This window comes from Rhipicephalus microplus, chromosome 2, assembly GCF_043290135.1.
Source record: "Rhipicephalus microplus isolate Deutch F79 chromosome 2, USDA_Rmic, whole genome shotgun sequence".
In the NCBI taxonomy this organism is placed as follows: Eukaryota; Metazoa; Arthropoda; class Arachnida; order Ixodida; family Ixodidae; genus Rhipicephalus; species Rhipicephalus microplus.
Genome location: NC_134701.1, coordinates 221,074,752 through 221,097,025, shown reverse-complemented (window position 1 = coordinate 221,097,025; position 22,274 = coordinate 221,074,752). Strand labels below are relative to the sequence as shown.

At 44.6% G+C, this 22,274-nt stretch overlaps 1 protein-coding gene across 1 annotated transcript in view; it reads left to right on the top strand.

Moving 5' to 3' along the window:
• Window positions 1–22,274, top strand: part of LOC119186595 (cell adhesion molecule Dscam1) — a 350,150-nt gene that overhangs the window by 265,153 nt on the left and 62,723 nt on the right. Inside the window, exons 27-28 of the mRNA XM_075885810.1 lie at window positions 4,001–4,294; window positions 11,186–11,505. Of these exons, the coding sequence (XP_075741925.1) occupies window positions 4,001–4,294; window positions 11,186–11,505 (614 nt within the window). The remainder of the gene's footprint in view (window positions 1–4,000; window positions 4,295–11,185; window positions 11,506–22,274) is intronic.

Here is a 22,274-nt window from a genome sequence, read left to right as displayed (position 1 = left end):
GTTTGGTATAATGAGTGTTCTAACGTGCCTACAAACATACAACCTTTGCTCCATGAACTGAACACCCTTCCCGAGCGCAACGCTTGTTGTTTGTCCCCTTTACATTGTCCTTAATGCTATGGTTAAAGACGCGTTTCTGCGATTACAGTTCGTAGGTTTACTGCTAATGAAATATCGTTATAGACGCCGCGGCGAGGAAGTGGGACAGGCTGATGTGTAGGCGGAACAATGGTTAGGGAACCCCTGCCGTGGCTGTAGCACACCGCAAGGCGGCCTTTCGAGGCGATTTATGGTTCATTACGAAAAAACCAGCCGTCACTGACGCGCCGCCTGCAAAGCATTAGGGGGAGGGCACACGTTACGCAGAACGGCCACGAGTAGGGGCGTGCTGACCCTACTGGCACGTTGTAGTCACGACGCCAGTGAAAAGTAGAACGTTGGAGCTGATAGCGAAACGAAAATCCTCTCCACTGCGTTACGACGAGGGGCGTGGAGGTTGAGGAAAAAGAAAAACAAGCAATAAACGAATGCTGCAGCGAGTGCGCAATGCGACCCTAATCGCCATGCGTGTCTTCTTTCCACGCACTCGGGCGTATTCGCCGTACAGCACCACCCTGTGAGTGATGACCCTGGTGTGGCAAATAATTCCCCGAGGTTAATTATTTGAGTGTGTTAACGAGCTCTCCGGCTTGATCCCCCACAAAATACCAACAAATGTACCGTGCTTTTTTTTTTTTGATGCGCTAAGCAGCTTCGGACGTAGCGAACTCGAAAAGGAGGGAAAAAAAAGAAAGTGGTAGCTTTAGCGTAAGGACTGGTACGGTGCATATACAGAAAAAGGTTGTAGGTATCTGGTGAATCTAGGCAAGAGTGAGAGGAGCTTGATAGAAAAAGAACGAGGGTAAAAGAGGAGGGGACCCGTACCAGAACACAGGTTCATTAATAATAACCCGGCTGAAGAATTAACGAAGTAGGCAACAACTTTGTTTGTTCTGCCGATCAAGACGGGCTCCACCAGTCCGGGCCCCGACGGCTGACGCGGGGCGCCTGCCAGTTATGAGGTCCCAGCGGTGGCCTTCGAGAACGCGCTAACGAAGCAATGAAGCTTTCGACTAAGTGCAGAAATGCGCGAAACAAGGAAAACAAAACCTGCTTCCACAGCGGATATGGCAGCGTCATTGTATACCACCCTAGCACGAGCATCAGTTTCGAGAAGAAAAAAAAGAGCTCAGAAGTCAGAATAATCCTTCGAGCACACGCGCTTTGCTAGATCGTTAACCAGGCTGCCTTCATCTGAGCACGAAAGATGGTGTCGGTTTCAAAGAGGGCAGACCTTTAGGAAGCTTTCATTCCAAGCGCCATCACCAGCCGTTGTTAGAAACAACTAGCATCAAAATAATCTCTGTCATTCTGCATAAATGCGCGTTCAGTTCCGGCGACAGCGTTCTGCACAGCAACAGTGAAATCTATTGCGTAGTAATTGCCCCTTCCGGAGAATATTGTTTCACGAAAGAAACATAACTTCGAGGAATGCTCAGTAAAAACACGCCACTCAACGTAGAAACAGCGAGTAATGATGCATGATTCAGTCAGTTTAAACACGAGCCGATCAAGCAAAGTACCTAGTCATTTGGTGGGAGATTGAGATCGAACGGAAAACAGAGTTTTAACGAACTTTCACTTCCGGCAACAGTCAACGGCTTCCTAATACGCATGATTATGCCATTTGTCTTGTGCTATGATGTGGAATGGTTTCATACGAATCGTTGCAGATTTCTTTAAAAGGAAGTTTAAACAACGCAGAAAAAATTCTGAGCTATGTACCGGGAAAATAATCTTTCTACTCACTTGTTAGTACGAAAGTGCAAAGTCGTGAATATTAGGGATCTTCAAGTACTTGCACCGCAGTATTCACAAACCCCCCTGTCATCGATGAGCTGTTACAGTAACAGCAACTGCCTCAAGACATGTCCTGTGAGGTTCTAACGATGACGCCAATCTGGGGCTGCTGCATGAGAACGAAGAGGTTTTTACTTTCCACCTTAAAGACAACATTACTTTAAAATTTTAACATTTTGAGCCAGCTGCAGGTACACGTGACAACCTCCACTGCAATATTATTTGAGGCTTGAGGGGGGTGGTATTTTTTGCATGAATTGTGCCCGACGAAAAAAAATTGCCATAATATAGAATACGCCACGTCGTGTTCTGTCGAAGAATTCATTTTAGTTAGCTTTGCTTTAATTACACCGTTAAGGCAAGGGCTTTGCTATGTACCAATCATGAAAAAGGGGGTAAGCTTGCAGAAAATACCGTCGTCTTATTTCGGTAATAATAAAAACTAAGCGAATTTCTGTTGCGCCGCTATTCAGGGATCAGCTTTGTCACAGCTCATAACTAACGTAAAAGGAACGCAAATAACTGGAAATGACAGCGTCTTCCCGATGCTAAAGTGAGTTTTAAAGGCCTTGGCATGATATCATAACTAGTAAAATTTTACGTATTTGAGAACTCTCATGGCGTTGCAGCACCCACACGTTCTAAAAGCATGACAATGCAAGCTGTATATAATACATGGTTTCCAAGGGCCAACTACGATTCTGTAGAGGAAAGATTGATTTTGAGGGCCGAAGCTCTTTAGGGTGTGGGTCGTTTCTTCCTCTTTGGTAGTAGTATTATGTAGCCACTTCTAGTATATGAGTTGCTCAATAGATGGCCTTGTGTGTATTTGTCCTTGCAAATAATGTCACTACATGGCGATAGTGGTTTTTGTATACTTGACGAATGGACGGACGGACGCACAGACAGACAGACAGACAGACAGACAGACAGACAGACAGACAGACAGACAGACAGACAGACAGACAGACAGACAGACAGACAGACGTATGGACGGAGACGTACGGACGAACAACAGACAGAGAGACAGACAGATGAATGAACGGACGCTTTGCCCCACTCATCATCATTCACTCGGCGGATATGCTAGGATTTTTTTTCTTTTTTAACTTTACAAAGATCAAGTACTTTCTAAAATGTTGGTATTAAAAGCGTGAGGTGCAAATGAAATAACTAGGAGCACGTCTGAACACGACAAGAAAGGCAACACTGTCTGATTTAGACATACAGTGACACGCATTTAGACATAAATCTTTCATGTATGAGGTAGTAATGGGTCATGAGATCCATGTTCTATACACACACAAAACTCAGTTTAGTCACATGAGACTAATATTCACATAAAACTAAGACACACGAACGCACAGTATGTTTGCACATAACGTGACACGTAAAAACTCACCTACCTTACTATCAAAATCGAAAACATAGTTGTGGGAGTAATTAAGATTTACATAGGTGATTTAGATGTTCGCAGGATAGCATCTTATTCAAGTTCATACCTATAGGTGCCGTCCAACCGGTTGATCCATTTTTAAAAAGACATGCTTTTTCTGCATGCCAGTGGCCCATGTCTGTGCCCACGTTATCTCATCACCATCAATAGTATATAATTTATCTTGCGAATAATAATTCAATTTTAAGCAACTTACTGGTATTGTCCTACGTAATAGAAGCCTGGGGGCTTAGAAAGAGGCTTAAAGTTTGATTGCGGATGACGCAGCAAGCAATGAAACAAAAAATGATACGTGTGATATTAATTGACAAGAAATGAAAAGACTGGGCCAGGGAACAAAACGGGTGTTACGCGGATATTAGTCGAATACAAGAGGAAGAAATGAACATGGGCGGAGCGTGTAGCACGTAGGTAACCTAAGCGCTGGTCATTAAAAGAAACAGACTGTATTTCACGAGAAGGAAAAAGCACGATGAGAAGACATAATGTTTAGTGGGCAGAGAAGATTAAGTGCGCGGGTATAGTGTGGCTACAGCAGGCACTGGACTGGGTTGATTGGCAGAACCACATGAATTGATTTTGTCTTGCAGTGGGTGCTGCCAGGCTCATGATGATGACTAAATGATTCAATTTTTTTTATTGCAGCTCCCGTGGCTCCTGACAAGTCGTCTTTCCTTGTTATCAACTCGACTTTCGTGCTTCTGCACCTGGGCGCGTGGTACAGTGGTGGCTGCCACATCAGTTTTTTCGTGGCCCAGTACAAGCCAAAAGGGGAGTCGGAGTGGACGCTCATATCTAACCACGTGCAGCCACAAACGGAGACTCTGATGGTGCCTCAGCTCCAGCCGGGAACGTGGTACAATCTGCTAATGACTGCGCACAACGATGCTGGATCCACGGATGCCGAGTTTGTATTCGCCACCTACACTGAGAGTGGAGGTAGGAAAACATATCGCTACTATGTTTCCCTTTTCTATAGACGAAAGGCCACATAAAAAATGCTTCTCTTTTTAAGCGTGTTAGTCCGTGGGTCAGCAGGCCTTCCTAATGAAATATCTCGCATTGTGACTGGCTGAAGTATTGTCTCATCAAAAATTTAGCTTAAGACGTTTTTGTGAATAAGGACGGGCCTAGAATTGCTCTCGTTTGCATGGGTTGGCCATCACATGTTGGGGGATACCGGTCAGGTGGATAGCACAACCCTGATAGGCTCCCAGTGTGTTCTTGTTCCATGACTGCCACCATTGTCAGCTTGACATCAGTTAACGTAACAAAACGGCACCTATTTCTTTGGCTTCGCCTTCAGATACCTGGGGTCAAAGTCATGTAGGCGCACTGAAAACGTGAGTGATAACTAAACATAATCTGGTTCATAGACAATTTTCTTTTGGAATACGAAGGAACACCACATTGCTCGGTTAAACGAATCCTAATTTTTTTTTATTTCGAATGCCGTGGAACCAGTTTAACAGCTGACGAAACATCAAATGCACCAGACCAGCTGCTTTTAAGCGTGTGTGTCTGTCGTATGATCAATCATTCAGTTGTAGAATATACAAATGGGTAGCGTCAACAGCCTAAAATGCGGCTTCCAAACAAAAATATTGGACTATTCGTTTTGTTTAAGACGCTGGAAGCAAACAAATTTAAAAATATGCGTAAATATTGTAAAATATTGCATTCCTAACACCACGTTAAAGTGAAAAGGATTGTTTCACAAGCAAGCTCACAAACTTGCTTTAAGCTATGAGGATAGTGTTTGGGCAAGTCCACATAGAGTTTACATAGCCGCTTTAGCTGAAGCTCCTTGTTGAGTGGTAGTAGACATAGATGCACCTTTAGCATAAATTGTTTGCACGATGTCCATGAATCTCGAACAGGTGGTTGCTTGTTCGCCTTACTTACCAACCCTAATATTGTACAGATTTAGGATAGAAAAATCACCTTTTGTGGTTACCTGAAATGTGCCCACAGAATGATGTATTTTAGGCAAAAGCAATCGTCACAAAATACACAAAAAATATATCTAAAAGATGAATGACCACCTTTTGACAACGAAAAAAAAAGTGTCCACTTGCATCATTCAAAGCTACTGAATGTGCTTGGCGAGTCTACAAATAAACAAACCATTTAGTTTGCCTGAGCCAGTTGGCTTTGGGACAATGAAAATCAATTTATGAAATTTGAAAAATTGATAACACCTTATTCAGTCATACAGAAAGTAAAAATTTAGGTGCACACTTCTTTTTTGTAATTCTGTATTTTTCTGGCGAGCAGTAGGCACCAGTTACACTGAATATTTTGAAAATGTATACAGATAAAGTAAATATATTCGATAGTTTAGGCACGTTTCCCGCGGGCTAGACTGAATTTGCAATAAGCTATCTATAATGAGGATCCGAGATAAGCAACGACTGCCGCGACAAGATAAAAATTTTGAGACTCCCCTGCTCCGGATTCCCGAGAAGCACATCTTGAAGCATCCCTGAAAACTTAGCGAAGGAAAAGATGAGTAAAACATGAGCCCTGTAGGCGCGCCTGTCACATCCATAACTGAAGGAGAGTTCACAAAGAAAGAAAATGCAGATGATCGAAGGCATATGATGAAAAATTTCTAACTCGGCAGTATAATGACGCTCTCATTTTTCACTTTGAGAGCACCTCCTATCCGCATAGATATTGTTTTTTCTTGACAGCAAGAGTTTCCTGCGTGTGATGTATTTAACCTAAACAAGTACTTTAAAAGGAAGGAAGAAAGGAGTAGAATGAATTCGCTCCAGACGATACGAGTCTTACTTTCGCCCACTCAGCATTTCAATTCTCTTACTGTTTCTAAAGATTTGATGACTGTTTTAGCAGAAATATCTCGTCGTATTGTATTCTTAAAACACTAAGGTTCCTATGAGAGCGCTTGACTTTTTTTCGCCGTCGCTACTATGAGGCGTACCTCTTCGGACGTTTTATGTTCTAAATTTTTAAAACGGCGGTAATCTTTTTTTCAAAATTATTGCAGTTCTATCACTTCAGTGAACTTGTTGATGTGTGACTATCATCCGTAATTTTTTCACCGCTACGCTGATTTCGGTAGTTAGTCCCTGCGCGAAACTTCAGAACTTGTCTGGTGTTTGTAAGAGGAGTTGCAACTTCTCAACCTCCAGTTATTTGAGGAGCTTCAGTTTTCTTAAACCTGTTTTTAGGAAAGTAAGAATGTTATATTAAAAAACACATAAGTAGCTACAAGCGTATGTTACCTTTTTAATGTAGTAAACCTTTTACACTGACTGCTGCGCTCTCAAGCCCCGCGGCGGTGGTCTAGTGGCTAAAATACTCCGCTGCTAACCCGCAGGTCGCGAGATAGGATCCCGGCTGCGGCGGCTGCATTTCCGATGGAGGTGGAAATGTTGTAGGCCCGTGTGCTCAGATTTGAGTGCACGTTAAAGAATCCCAGTTGCTCGAAATTTCCGGAGCCCTCCACTATGGCGTCTCTCATAATCATATGGTGATTTTGGTGCGTTAAAAACCACATATCAATCAATGCAGCACTCTCAGGGTAAGAGAAGCAAGGGAAAGACAGGGAGTTTTTACCACATACGCACGTCCGGTTTACTACTCCGCAGTGGAAGAGGGTATAAAGGGGCGAAAAGAGAGACCGATTGAGAGAAGAGAGTGGGAATGGAGAGAATAGCAAGCGCGCTTGTGGGAGCCCATGCAGTTTACAGTGGTCGCTCAGATTTGTTGATTTCAGGTACTTCATCTGCACTTTAGTTGCCCTCTAGGCTCTCGAAGCACATGCCCATGATTCTAGAATCGCGCAATGAGTCACTAACTAAAATAAGGCTTCGTTTAGACTAGATCAGCGTGTATAAGTGGAAATAACAATCAAAATAACACGTTTCATTCTCTCCAGCTCAATCTGTCTACAAAGTCGTCAACGAGCATGTCTTGTGCTGTACCTTGTACAGCAGCTTTTTTTTTTTTTTGGCTGCCTGAAAATCTCTTTTCAATTATAGATTTTCCTCGCTGAACACATATACCCTCTCTTGTAATAGTGGCTTTGTTGGAGCAACAATCATGGTTTGTTGCTCCATCCACCATTCACAGGCTAGATATGGCTCTCAGGGTCTCACTGGGTTTACAATGAGAACTGGCATCGTGCCCTATTTTTTTCTTGTTCTTCAGGTACTGTTTCACACTTGGTGTCCATGAACAGTGAGGAGCGCCGTTTTTACCGGCACCTGGGCATAGTGGCGCCGGTTGCCTGCTCCGCGGTTATCGTTCTCATGGTGTCTTTGGTCGTGTGCCTACTGTACAGCCGCACCTGCTGCCGATCTCGCTCCAGGGTCATCTATGAAACGGCAGATGTGTTGGCGGCTCATATTCTTTATTGCGCCTAAAAAAAAAGCGTTCACACAGCGAGAACTCTGTGCATGTAGGCATCACCCGAGATACATAGAACCACGATGAGAATTCTCTAACATATTTTTTCTATTTTAAACTCTAATATTCGTGCATATTTGGGATGAGTATTGAGTGGTCTACATAAAAATCCTGCTTATTTGAAGAGTTAAACATTAATAAATAACAAATGAATAAAGGAAATTACACACACACACACACACACACACACATATATATATATATATATATATATATATATATATATATATATATATATATATATATATATATATATATATATATAATTTTGGCTTCCAGGTTGCCCCGCATACTTTCACTATGTTGAAAATTGCATCAATATGACATAGCGTGCAAGCTTAAGCCTCCTCACCTGATAACAGCCTGTGAGCGTACACTCCGAAGGGCAAGCTGTCTGATAGCTATATCAAATAAGGAAAAGTGATAAATTCTTGATCGAAAGTATTGTTAGCCGCATTTTTATCACATATAGTTTAATGACCTTAATCATGAGTTAAGTAAGTCACAATCAAAACAAAAAAAATGTTCTTGCATAGAAAATTAGAATATAGCAAACAAAAATGATCGGCTCCCGCTTGCGGCGCTCCTCGCACTTTCTATGTAAAAAAGCACACAAAATGAAGAGCCAAGCGAGTCAGTACTGATTGATTACGGCGTAAATCCAGTGAAATAAAAAAAGACGAGGACAGGAAAGCGAGCACCACAAGCACTTCTGGTGTTCGCTTTCTTGCCCTCGTCTTTATTTGCGCTATATTTAGGCCATAATAATAAAGCATGAAATCGGTTGCCCTTTGGGTTCGCTGCCAGACTTCGCCGGAAGTGCGTTATAATGTTCAGTTATTTTCCGTCACATTGATCGAGATAGGAAACATGATGACGGAAGAGTACGTTGCCATATTCGAAGCCGTGGACGAAAACAATAAAAGTGAGCTGCCCGTGTAAGAATCAATACAAGAAAAGACGGTTGCTAGGGAATAAAACGCACGGAGCGAGCTGTTTTGAGAAGTAATCGAGAGTTTTTTTTTTTCCGGCGCATGTCAAACAAGCTTGACGGATGGCTTCGTAGAGAGATGGAGATTGCACCCCCCTATGAAACGCTTTATAATTGCTTTCCACGAATTGCGGAGCCTGGGAAGAGCCTCATATATCCGTTTATTTATACTCGGCTTTGTACGGTTGGAGTGAAAACAAAGATATTTTTTATGACACATTCTGCGTAATTGATTGTGTTGTTAGAAAACAGATTTTTTAAGTGCATCGTATGAAATCACTGTGGTGATAATTTGCAAATAAATAGAATAAAAAAGGTGCCAGAAATACGACTGCGAGAATTCACACGGCATACTTGTCTTCGCACGAGAAAAATTTCGTACTTCATTTGGGTAGTAATTGTTTGGCATGAAAAGAAGCGCAATGCTTTCAATATTTTGCGGCGAAAAAACTATTGCAGAAATAGCGTTCGCGAATTAAAAAATAAGAATTATTAGCGAATAGATCTATTCCTAATGTTTTAATCGTACTTTGCAATCCTACTTGCGCAACTGCACAGAAATTTCAACGTCTGCAATCCCTAAAAAAATAAAAAAAAACTTAAACTGTGCCACATTTGTAGTTTTCGTTCCTTTTTTCTCATCGAATCCGACAAGTAATACTGAAAAGCGGGACATAAAGTGAAAAGATTGCCATATGTGATGAGTGGAAAACAACTGTCCAGGGCTGGTTGTTTGGTTTTCAATGCAAATGACGTACTTTGATTTGTAACTCTATACTTTCTTAATAGAACAGTGCCTCTTATAGTACATAGGATTAGTGTTTGATATTTATGTGCGTCTAAGCAGCATGGCAATATCTGCTCGTGAAGAATCGATTGGCTTCAATGTTTCAAAGCAAGACTATAGTCTTTTTGCTACTGAACAAAATGGGGCTGATATTGTGACTGGAACAAAATATTTCAATGAAACGATAGAGTTTTATGAGGACACAAACACAGGAAGCATGTTGTGTTATCTCATTTTATAAACTTATACCGTTTCAGTGTTGGCGTGCATCGAAAAACTAAGCTGAAAATTTTCAGAACACTTTTTTCATAGCCATTGAAAGAACAGTGACAAAGATTCCGCTTTCAATATACGGGCCAGTGTTGTGTGACTACCGTTGAAGTTACGTTCTTATAATTATACCAAAGGCATTTACATTTGTCGATATATTCAGTGAATTGTATTTGAAAGATACCACTGTGACATGATTCTTAGGAGACTCACTTCGTTCCGTCCGCAGGCCGCGGGATCGAATCCCGGCGGCGGCGGCTGCATTTTCGATGGAGGTGGAAATGTTGTAGAACTGTGTGCTCAGATTCGGGTGCACATTAAAGAACCCCAGGTGGTCAAAATTTCCGGAGCCCTCCACTACGGCGTCTCTCATAATCATATGGTGGTTTTGGGACGTTAAACCTCACATATAAACCAATCACTTCGTTCTGTCTCTTTTTTTTTCTCTTTCTGTTATAGCTATTTGATGGAGGGTGGTAAAACCATTGCGCAAATTTATGATATCAACGAGCTTTTCATTATTGGCATTCATTTTTTCATTAAAATTTGATTTCAGCAGCAAAAGTATGCAGCATTCTGAAGACACAATTTTTGCTGCGAAATTCTCTTATTTTATACCTATATTCTAAACCTGAATTTGTGTTCAAGTGATGCATCAGTGAAATAGGTAGATGTGTTATTATTATGATTATTCACATTATTACGTAACAAAATACCGCCTTTGGACACCAACAGCAGCCAACCACACATAATGGATCAGGTCTAGATCTTGTATGAGCCAAACATGTGCAGAATAAATAAACTTATTGGCGTATACAACAGAAGTGCCAAGAAGGTCAATACAGACCCTCGAAATCAACGATAAATGTGTTGCATCGGCATTTGGAGGGGGGGGGGGGATGATTGTCAAACATCGTTCGGGGTGGTAGCGCTTCTCTGAAGTCCATTGTGTTAGTGGCGCTTGTAGAGGGGTACTCAAATTGGGACATTCATTCTGTGGTGATACGGTGTCTTAGCACAGCACCATAAGTGTAATTACTCATAAGCTGTGCATTGAACTGTTGTCCCACTCTAGACACGTATTTTTGTAGCCTTCCCGCGCTTCGCTTACAATAAAACGGATCATGTGTTCAATATAACCTGAACGGAGGATACCAGAGAGGGGGGTGGCTACCTGGGTAACTAGCAAGGCTAGATTCATCTGCAACTTCTTCATAATTATACTCCTGTAACAGCATCCCTGCATATTAACCTTCGCAGGAAGGAATAGAAGTTGAATTTCTGAACATTTATTAGTAAGTTGGTCTTCCTCTTTCTCAACTCTTTACCCTTACTGAACTTTCAGGGGAGGACGATCGTAGCCGAAACAGCAAAACGGGCAGCCGTGACATGGTGGACATGGTGTTGCTGAGTAAGAAGCTCCACTCGTCGTTCGACGAGACAAACGCCAAAAGCTTCTACCCGTCGCCGCCCCGGCTGACGCAGTGCCAGCAGCAGTCGCAGCAGCAATGCCTGTCAGCGGCACAAAGCGCGGGCCAGTTGGCATCGGTGGGCCAGGAGTTCGACGACGCCAACAGCGACTGCGACAGCGTGCCTTGGAACGGCGGCGGTGAGGGCCAGCACAGGCATCACCACACGTACGACGTGCCTTTTCATGTGCGAAGGGTAAGCACAACAAAAAAACTGAATTCCACTGGTTCTCCACTTTTTCCAATCAGAAATAACGAACTGAAGTAGTTAGGAAACACTGGTATACCACTGTTCTCTCACTAGCAAACTCTCTCATTTGTGATTGGAAAAGACCGATGCCACGTTGCCCCAAAATAAATGTGTTGTCTAATAAAGTCCAAAAGCAATAACTTATAGCTTAATCTAGGTGCTCGGTATTACTGAATTTTATCTTAAATCTCGGAGCAGCTACGCAACATCGGTGCGAAGAAGGAGTAAACAGTCCTGCTGCTCGCTTTTCCTAGCACTTCTAAAACTTCGCACTCGCACACCCTCTCCATTCACCTCCGCTACTTCCTACTTTTTTCCTCCTATTCAGCATCACATATTTGCTCCTCGCCCTCACTTCATTTCCCGCTCATTTCTCTACTATACTGTACATCACTCTGCCATAGCTTTGCTCTCTCACTTTTTGTTTTCCCGACACCTAAACCCATCTTCTTCCCCACCCTTTTCTGTATTATACTAAAAGACTATGCTACATGCCCTCTCTCTCCTCCTTTCTATCTCACTAACACTCACATCTCTTTCCACTTCGTTCGGTACTATACTGTACTAAACTATACTATAGCTTAGAAAAACGTTTAACGATTTTGAGTACTTGATACTCAACTATGGGAGAGCAGTAAGCCGTCGCTTACTGACACTCTAGACAATGCTACGACTACAAATTTCGGTGTCTGTAGCATCATTCGGGAAATACCCAGTACCAGCGAGCTTACTCAAACGCGGAAGGAAGGAAGGAAAATAAGAGGAAAAGAACGTCAGGGAGGTTAACCCGCCTATAGGCAGCCAGTTGCTACCCTGCGCATGGCAAGGGGATGGGGAGATGATGCACACTTAGGCCCTCAGAGGTGCGCCGGTCATATGAGTGCTCGTATCCGCTGCTTTTAAGTAACTGATGCTCTTTCTATCATGGACCTCTCGGTGATCAGCAGTTTCTGATTAGAAAGCCTGATAATTTTTTTTGTTTAAGGTTACTTACTCGTCTCACACTGCCCCATTTCATTCTCGCATTTCAATAGATCATGAAGGCCCGCCTTTGTTGCTGGTAGTAGAAGAAGTGTTCTGCAGCTGAGCGCGCGGGTGTAAATCTGATTGCCAGCATGAAGGAAGCAAGAAGGAGGAAGCATTGAAAACTGCTAAGATAGACGTAAAAAAATGCGTCAGGTTTACACAAGTGAAGCTTCGCTGGCGCACAGGGCTTCTAATGTCTATTTTTCTTTTCACATGGTGTTCGTGTGAACCATGGTGCACGAATCTTACACAGGGTCCTTACTGCGAATGTGTTTCTGAGAAACAGTGTTTCTGAGAAGAAAATTGCACATATTTAGCTCGCTGCTCCGGGTTTCATAATTTTGTCCGAATAGGAAATTATTGAACGCTGAAACCCGTGCGCACTACCCTAAAAATGCAGTCACAACTGATGCAAACGCGCTCAAATACTTCGTTAATTTGACGAAAGGTCTGGTTGAACTTACGAGTTACTTGTTGATTCTGTATAGAACAAGTGCGTTTCACAGTACCAGTAACGCGCTGATATGTTTATCTTTAGTCATGGCAATGGGAAACCTCATATAACAAAAATAAATAAGTCAAATGTGACAGCTTTCACCTGGGTGCAATCTAAAGGCAGCGGCTTGTCTATGAAAGCAAGAGAGACAATTAAACAAAAAATGTAGACTGTTGCGCAATTTGTGCAAGAGTTACTTGAAAATGCGTTGAAATCATATTAATTCATGCTCGCGTGCTTGTAGGATAATAAGTGCTCTACTATGAAGGTCGACGAAGCAGCAAAAAAAGTACAATAATGGACGTGACTGTCAGAAAATCTGTAACTTCTTATTATATGGCTCCCCTGCCCTGAGACTTGAAACAGAAAAACTTGATGATTATGAAGTCTTATCTATGAAATTCCGAAGAATCGAGGACACCTAAGCGTGGTACCATCTCTCGGCTGCACAAACAGCAGCCTGCCATAATTCAATGGGAATTGAGTGAGAAAAATAACACTTATCAAAGATAAGCCAGCTATAAAAAATTATTCCGGTTTTTTATAAGAGAGACCCCCTTTACATTTTGGTGAAATCACAGCAACGCACTACAAAGCGTATGCCTTCCTAAAGCAATTGAACACCACCACATGTGATCCTACTGTTGAAAACTGTGGGAAGCCACGCGGTTTGCAGTGTGACAATGATTTTGCCAGATTGTTCAAATGAGCCTCTACTGTATAAATGCGTCTCTACTGTGGCACATACCCACTTCAGGCATTATTCCTCATCGGCGTCATCCACTGCATGAACAATTGGCAGAAACTTCCTTGCAAAAGCTTAGCGGATACCACGCTTCTCAGAAGAATGATGAAAAATAGCTCAGCGAATGCCGGCCTGCTACCCAAAAATTGTTATTATCAATGCCCTAGTGGGTATAAATCAAGGTTGCTCACAGCAGTTGCCCAATGAGTGTTTATAAAAAGCTCTGAAAGGCCGCTCTTTTGGCTTTCGCTGCGACTGTGCAGCGCCTTCCGTGCAGGCCTGGCGTTTTGTTTTTTTCCTCTCTCAGCATTTGTTTGTAGGAACAGAAGGCCCAGAAAAAATGGCCCCGTATCTGCATGGTACACTGCAAATGTCGTCGAAATAGGATAGTCTTGCGAGTGGAGAGAGTGAATAAAAGGTTTATTTGATGTTCTGCGCAAGATAACCGGTGGATGGTATTCTGCAGGCGCTACGTTAGAGTGCCTCGAGCGTGCAGCTGAGGCGAACGAGCGCATCAAGGCACGTCACACGTGAGACATGAGCGTCATCTGGCAGTTTTTTTTTAAAAATGGCTGCATATCCACGAAGTGAATAATGGAGAGAGGGGCGAAGCATTCGTCCGTCCATTCGTTCTTGCTTCCGTCCGTCCATGCGTCCGTCTGTGTGACCGTCCATGCGTCCATCCGTGCGTGCATCCGTTCCTGTGTTCATCCATGCATCCGCCCCTGCGTTCATTCATGCATCCACTCCTGCGTTCGTTCATGCATCCATCCATGCATATGTCTGTGTGTCTGTTCGTCCATCTATTCAACACTCCAAGTATCACCATATCGCATCTTTTCATCATATATTCCCCATATAGAAGCACCGCCATGCAGCGGACATTCCAGGTACTAAACGAGAGGTGGCACACGCACACTTTCTTACGGCTTGCGCTTTGGGTCTACTTCACACCTTTAACCACCTCGAGTTCGTGGTATATACTAGTTCACTATATTCATGACACTGCGGCTCAACGCTCGCTAAACCTTTCTGAAACTAAGGAGGTTACACCCAGCGAGTATAACGTAGCAACCCTTTCTTGTCAGACAGTGCTCTGTGTACATGCCAATGGCTGCTAATGGGAAATGAGAGACAGGAGCATTCGGCTTTTATTTAAAGCACTCGCCGCGAACTTCTAGGGGCGAAGCTCCTTATGGCGTAGCTTGTGAGTTTCTCGTAGTACGTAACCACCAGTGGCACATACCCGAAATAGCGGTCCTTACGATTTTGACCTCCAAGGTGGTTCCGGTGAGAGATTTCTTCTGTGCGTTGCTGAACAATAAAAGATAGGGCTCAATGCACATGATAATGGCTGCTCAGGGGGAATGAGAGACAGGAGCATTCGGCCTTTAGGTAACGCGCGCTCTGCGATCCCCATTAGCAGCTATTGGCATGTACATTGAGCACGATCTGTCAAGAAAGGGTTGCTACGTTATACTCGCTGGGTGTAACCTCCTTGGTTTTAGAGAGGTTTAGCGAGCGTTGGGCCGCATAGCCATGAATGCAGTGAACTAGTATATACCATGAACTCGAGGTGGTTAAAGGTGGGAAGTAAACCCGAAGCGCAAGCCGTAAGAAAGTGTGCACGTGCCACCTCCCGTTTAGTCCTTGAAATGTCTGCTGGATGGCGGTGCTTCTATATGGAGAATATATGATGAAAAGATGCGAGATGGTGGTACTTGGAGTGCTGAATAAATGGACGAACGGACACACAGACAGATGCATGGATGGACGCATGAACGGACGCAGGCGCGGATGCATGGACGAACGCAGAGACGGACGCACGAACAGACGCACGCACGGACGGGTGGATGGACGCATGGATGGTTACACAGACGTACGCAGGAACGGACGGAAGCAAGAACGAATGGACGGACAAATGCTTCGCCCCACTCTCATGATTCACTCCGTGGATATGCTGCCATTTTTTTATTGTTCAACAAAGCACAGGAGAAATATCCCACCGGCACCACCTTGCTGGCCAAAATGTAACACTGGTTACGCACTACGACTACGACTACGACAACGAGGGACGAACGGGTGCCGCTTTAAGGAGCTTCGCCCCTAAAAGCAAAGCGCGTGGCTCTGAGACGGAGAGTCGGGTGTATGCGCCCGTCTCGGAGGTGATAAGGTGTAGAACACAAGGCGACGGGTAGGTGCCACCACCATCTCCTCTTAGCAAAGCGTTGGAAACACTCGCTTTTTCGTGCAAGCGTTGCATGGTCAGCGCAGCGTGACAAGCGCTACGGTCCTTAAAGTTACTTATGTATGCCTTTTCTGGTAAAAAACGCACATGTAGAATATATACGTGTTGTTATGGCGCCCCAGACATGCAAAATAATTGCTTTTTCATTGACAATTGCACAAGTATGAACACTGAATCTTGAGCAACAATGGTGGGCGCTGCTGGTTGGGTTGGACGTTTCAAGCATCCGAAGCCGTTAGGAGTGGACACACAGACAAATGTAGAGACAGACAGACAGACAGACAGACAGACCAAAATTTCTGCGTCGTAGGTCCCCAAAAAGACTATCGTCATTAAAAAACTTATTTTTCGGAAAACTGATATGATGTCAAAGGCATATACATGATGTTCGAGCTTCTCCGGCTCCTCGTCTTTCGTGGAAGCGAAGTGCACTGCCACAAACCCTAGAATCACTCTGTCTCAGAATTTAAGGCTTTTTAGTTATTAAAATCAAACGATGTGCTAGGTAAGGGTGCTGGAAGTCCTGCTTTTGCTGAAGGCCTGATATATTTTATAATTACGACCACCAATATTACGCTTCATTTTCATATTTTATTATCAGGATATGCCTTGAGCTTCATATATATACATATATATATATATATATATAAATATATATATATATATATATGTGTGTGTGTGTGTGTGTGTGTGTGTGTGTGTGTGTGTGTGTGTGTGTGTGTGTGTGACGCTACGATGACTGGGTGACGTGGCTAGGCTCATACGCCATCTTTATTCTACTGTCACTTCTTCCTTCTCTACCTCTACTAACCGTCACTTGATACGTCACACGATTCCCCCTCCCCCCGAAAGATGGCACCGTTTATAACCTACAAAAAATTGAAGGAGCCAATAAACAGACAATGTCCCATTCGCAGTTTCACGTCCCGACGGAGTTCCACAGTCTCTTTAAATCTTCAAGGCCGATTGAGCAGTCCGATGAATTTTATGACAACTCTGGTGGGCGAGGTTGACTATTGCGTTCTGGCCAACAGAAGCACGCCTTGAACGTAGAAATTACTGATGACACAGCGATTCCTGTCATGAATGATTAAGGGTCGAAGTACTTGTAGCATTTGAGAGTCGGATGTCGTAGGCACGAAGCTCTCCGTCGTAGACGCTGCTTTCTGTGTCGTGGCTGAGACATAACGAGTGCTTGCAGCCTGCATGTGCGAGAACCGAAGCAGATGGTATGATGCCTTTGTTCCTTCATTGTACACGTGGTAGCTGCACGTCTCTTTTGTAGCTTTCTGTGGTCTTCTCTCAGTTTGTTGAATCGTAAACATGGCGTTGAGAACTGGTGCAGGAAACTTTGTCGACGTTGCTTTCTGCGAAGATGGCTTAGGCATCGACTTCGTCTTTGCTTCTTTAATTGATGTTGTCTCTGATGATCTTTCAGCCACAAGTGTACTCGTGAGGAGGTTTCACTTGATCGTTGTTCTTTTCGAGTAGCCATTGCAGTTCTTGGAGTTCGTGGAGTTGCCTTTGTTGAAATTGCTCGTCTTCTTGTGAAAGTTCGTCAGATGGGCCTCTTTCAGGAACATGAGTCTGCTTTTCTTTAGATGGTGATGTGATCAGTAGATTGTCGGTAGTCGACACTGTACTGCCAGACTTGTCCTGCGATGAAAGCAGCGTGACAGGCTGATGAGAACGCTCCCAAGATGGTTGTGAGTCATCCTTGATTGTAAATGCTTCTGTCAGTTGACAATGCGCCGGCGTTGGTGGATTCGAAATTCCTGCAGTGCTTTGACTCACATGTGTGTTGTCACTTGACGATGAGAGCGCAACAGACATGGCTTCAGGTGGTTCTGATGGCGTATGTTTTTCTTTTTGCAGCGTAGTTAGGCTGACAGTGTCTGTCGAACGACCCTGGTCGGGAACGTCAGGGTGGGGGCTGGTATCGCGAGGATTCACCAGCTCGTCACACGTAAATTCCGTCACACGCTCGAAACCATTTGGGCCATGTGTGTGACACGATGCATCAAGGCATTTGGGTGGTTCTGTAAAATCTGAAGTGTTGTGGTTCAGTGAACACGTTGAAAATGCCGATTTCATTGCACTTGGGAAAGGCGGGTTTAGGTTCAGTTTTTTGGTGAAATTTTCTCGATTCCTTTCAGTATACGGACGCTTTACCTTGTCTGTTGCGACGTGCACGTTACCAGTCGGTGTTCGAATGCATGACGTTTTTTCGGAAGAGTATATCTTCTCTGAGATCTCGTTTGAAAAATAGGCTTACTGCGGGAAGACTTCGCGTAACTGTGATGGGTCAGTTGAAAAGCCTTCCGCTGATAAGGTATGAACATGTCTTCATCGTATTCTTTGAAGCGGGTAATCATCTCTTCCCTGATCTTTTGCCATGATTCGTCGTTTTCGAATATGTGTGTCAGGTAAAACTTGAATGCCTCACCGGAGATGTAGTCAGTGAAGTTGATGATCATGTCCCGTTACGACCAGGATGCAGCGGCGGCGTGGACCTCGAATAGGTAGAACCAGTCCTGTACGGGTCCGTCATCCGCTGATCCGGTGTACTTGGGGATGTCGAGCTCAGTCGATGGTTCTGTCATGGTGCCGGTAACTGTATGCGCCTGAGATCACCTCTTCTGTGATCGATATTCAGTTGAGGCGTACTGCAGGTGGCTTCGTGAATGATGTGTCGAGGTTGATGAGTGGTGGCCAGGTCTTCATCCTGTCGACTCGTGTGACGCTACGATGACTGGGTGACGTGGCTTGGCTCATACGCCATCTTTATTTTACTGTCACTTCTTCCTTCTCTACCTCTACTAACCGTCACTTGATACGTCATATATATATATATATATATATATATATATATATATATATATATATATATATATATATATATATATATATATATGTGACGTATCAAGTGACGGTTAGTAGAGGTAGATATATATATATATATATATATATATATATATATATATATATATATATGTATATATATATATATATATTGTTACGAGTAACTTGTTTAATGATCTATTTAAGCGCACAGAACTCGACGAGCAAGATGGCACCAGACCAGCATCAAACGAAAACTCACTTTGTCCTCCTCTTTCATGACGCCGTGTTTAGCGGCTGTTATGTATCATAATCCCCGCCGGTAGAAGCACCGTCCCGGTGCTAAATTTACGCAGATGATGTCGAACGGGGGTAATAGGCCTTTAGCTGAGCCACGTGAACGGTGTCGCTCGGAGCTGACGATGCCTTTGTTGGATCGGTTGGAACTATCTCGTACGTGACGTCTCACTTGGCGAACGATACGGAATGGTCCAGTGTAGGGCGACAACAGTTTTTCAGACAGTCCCACACGTCGAGTAGGTGACCAGAGGAGCAGGAGAGAACCCGAAGAAAAGTGCGCATCCCTATGGTGAGAATTGTAGAGCTGTTGTTGGCGCGCCTGTGAAGCCTGTAGATGGTTACGGGCGACTTGGTGCGCGTGGTCAGCGCGGGCAATGACTTCCCCAGCATATTCAGTGGCCGCAGGTAGTAAAGTGTCTAAGGGTAGAGTTGGGTACCGGCCATATAGTAGATAGAAGGGCGAATAGCCGGCAGTGTTGTGACGAGATGAATTGTAGGCGAACGTCACATACAGCAAATGAATGTCCCAATCATGGTGGTCTGGCGCAACGTATTTGTTAAGCATATCGGTTAGGGTCCTGTTAAGGCGCTCCGTGAGGCCATTTGACTCGGGATAGTAGGAAGTAGTAAATTTGTGCTTGGTATGGCAAGACCTCAGGATTTCATGAATGACAGCTGATAAGAACGTGCGGCCACGGTCGGTGAAAAGTTGACGGGGAGCACCGTGCACTAATATTATGTCGTACAGCAGAAAGTCCGCAACGTCGGTAGCGCAGCTGGTCGGAAGTGCTCGTGTGATTGCGTACCGCGTCGCGTAGTCCGTGGCAACAGCAATTCATTTATTTCCGGCTGTGGAGAGTGGAAAAGGGCCCAACAGGTCGAGACCAACTCGAAAGAAAGGCTCGTTGGGAACGTCGATCGGCTGAAGGTAGCCGCCTGGGAGGGCAGACGGCGTTTTGCGACACTGACAGGGCTCACAAGCGGCGACATAGCGTCGAACAGAGCGGGCAAGTCTAGGCCAAAAAAACCGACGTCGTACCCGATCGTATGTGCGAGAAACGCCCAAATTGCCCGTCATGGGAGCGTCATGAAGTTGATGCAGGACAGCGGAACGCAGGTGTGCTGGGATGACAGGAAGTAAGTCTGCTCTTTTACCAAAAACATTTGTAGGGACGGGTCGCGAGGCATTGACTACAGTTTGTCGATGATGGCTCGTAAATAAGCATCCCGACGTTGCTCTTCGCCAATGTTCAACAGCTGCGACACGGAAAAAACGTCCGTGATAGCGTCAGTATCGGTTTCTTCGTCAACAGGGTAACGGGATAAACAATCCGCATCCTGATGTAATCGCCCTGTTTTGTACATTACAGAGAACGTGTACTCTTGAAGGCGTAGAGCCCAATGAGCGAGACGTCCCGTGGGGTCCTTCAGGGAGGCTTGGCAGCAGAGCGCGTGATGATCTGTGACAACACGGAATGAGCGCCCGTACAGGTATGGACGAAACTTGGCGACTGCCCATACAAGGGCGAGGCACTCGCGTTCCGTGATGGAATAGTTGCGCTCGGCTGGAGATAGCAGTCGACTTGCGTAGGCTATAACACTGTCGTGTCCCTGTTGTTGCTGCAATAGCACAGCTCCTATGCCGTGTCCACTGGCGTCCGTGTGAACCTCAGTTGGGGCTAATGGATCAAAGTGAGCCAAGATTGTTGGCGTTGTAAGCAGTGTCGTAAGTTGCGAAAACGATGACGGTTGGTCATGGCCCCAGATAAACGAGGCGTCTTTCTTCAAGAGGTCTGTGAGGGGGCGTCCAATGGTCGCAAAGTCCTTAACAAAGCGTCTGAGGTATGAGCACAACCCCACAAAACTGCACACATCCTTTGTGGTCCTCGGAACGGGAAAGTTCATGACTGCGCGAATTTTCTCTGGGTCTGGACGCACGCCTTGGGCATCGACAAGGTGACCAAGCACGTAAATTTGACGACGAGTGAAGTGGCACTTGGAGGCGTTAAGCTGGAGTCCGGCTCGACGAAAAACGTCGAGAATAGCTGAGAAACGATCAAGATGCGAGTCGAATGTGGGCAAAAAGACAATAACATCGTCAAGGTAACACAACCAGGTGGACCATTTTAACCCTTGGAGTAATGAGTCCATCATTCTTTCAAATGTGGCTGGTGCATTGCAGAGACCAAAGGGCAACACCTTAAACTGATAAAGACCATCAGGAGTGATGAATGCGGTCTTCCCGCGGTTCATTTCATCGACGGCTATCTGCCAGTGCCCTGACCGAAGGTCAATAATTGAAAAATAAGTGGCACCGTACAGGCAGTCGAGGGCATCGTCGATGCGAGGTAAGGGATAAACGTCTTTTTTGGTAATTTTGTTAAGGCGACGCTAATCGACACAAAAGCGCCATGTTCCATCTTTCCTTTTAACAAGGACGACTGGAGAATCCCAGGGGCTGCATGAAGGCTCGATAATATTTTTCGCAAGCATTTTGCCGACTTCATGTTGTAATATTGCACGCTCCGACGCAGACACACGGTAGGGGCGTCGGTGAATGGGAGTTGCATGGCCAGTGTTTATGCGATAGGTGACAATGGTCGTTTGGCCTAAAGAGTTGCTGGAAAAGTCGAAAATGCTACGATAGCCTTCAAAAACGTGGCAAAGCGCTGCAGCTTGCTCAGACGTGAGGTCCGATGACACCATTCGCTCGATGTCGGCGCCCCAAGAACGTGATGGAGTGGAACCACTGATTGAGCTGCAGCAATCGTCAACTCTGAAGGGCTTGACATGGTCATCTTGGAGAGCGGTAATTTTGGCCAGGGAGATAGCCTGTGGCAGAACTTGGGTGGTGAGTGAAAAGTTGACCAGTGGAAGGAAGGTGCGGTTTCTCGTAATCGTCATAATCATATGCGGCACAGCAACCCCACGCGTAAGTATCACGGCAGGAATCGGGGCCACCACGTAATCACCATCAGGTACCGGCTGCGTGGAGGATAAGTAGACATGTGTGACAGAGTTAAGAGGGAGGCGCGTGAAATCAATGCAGCAGAGGCTGG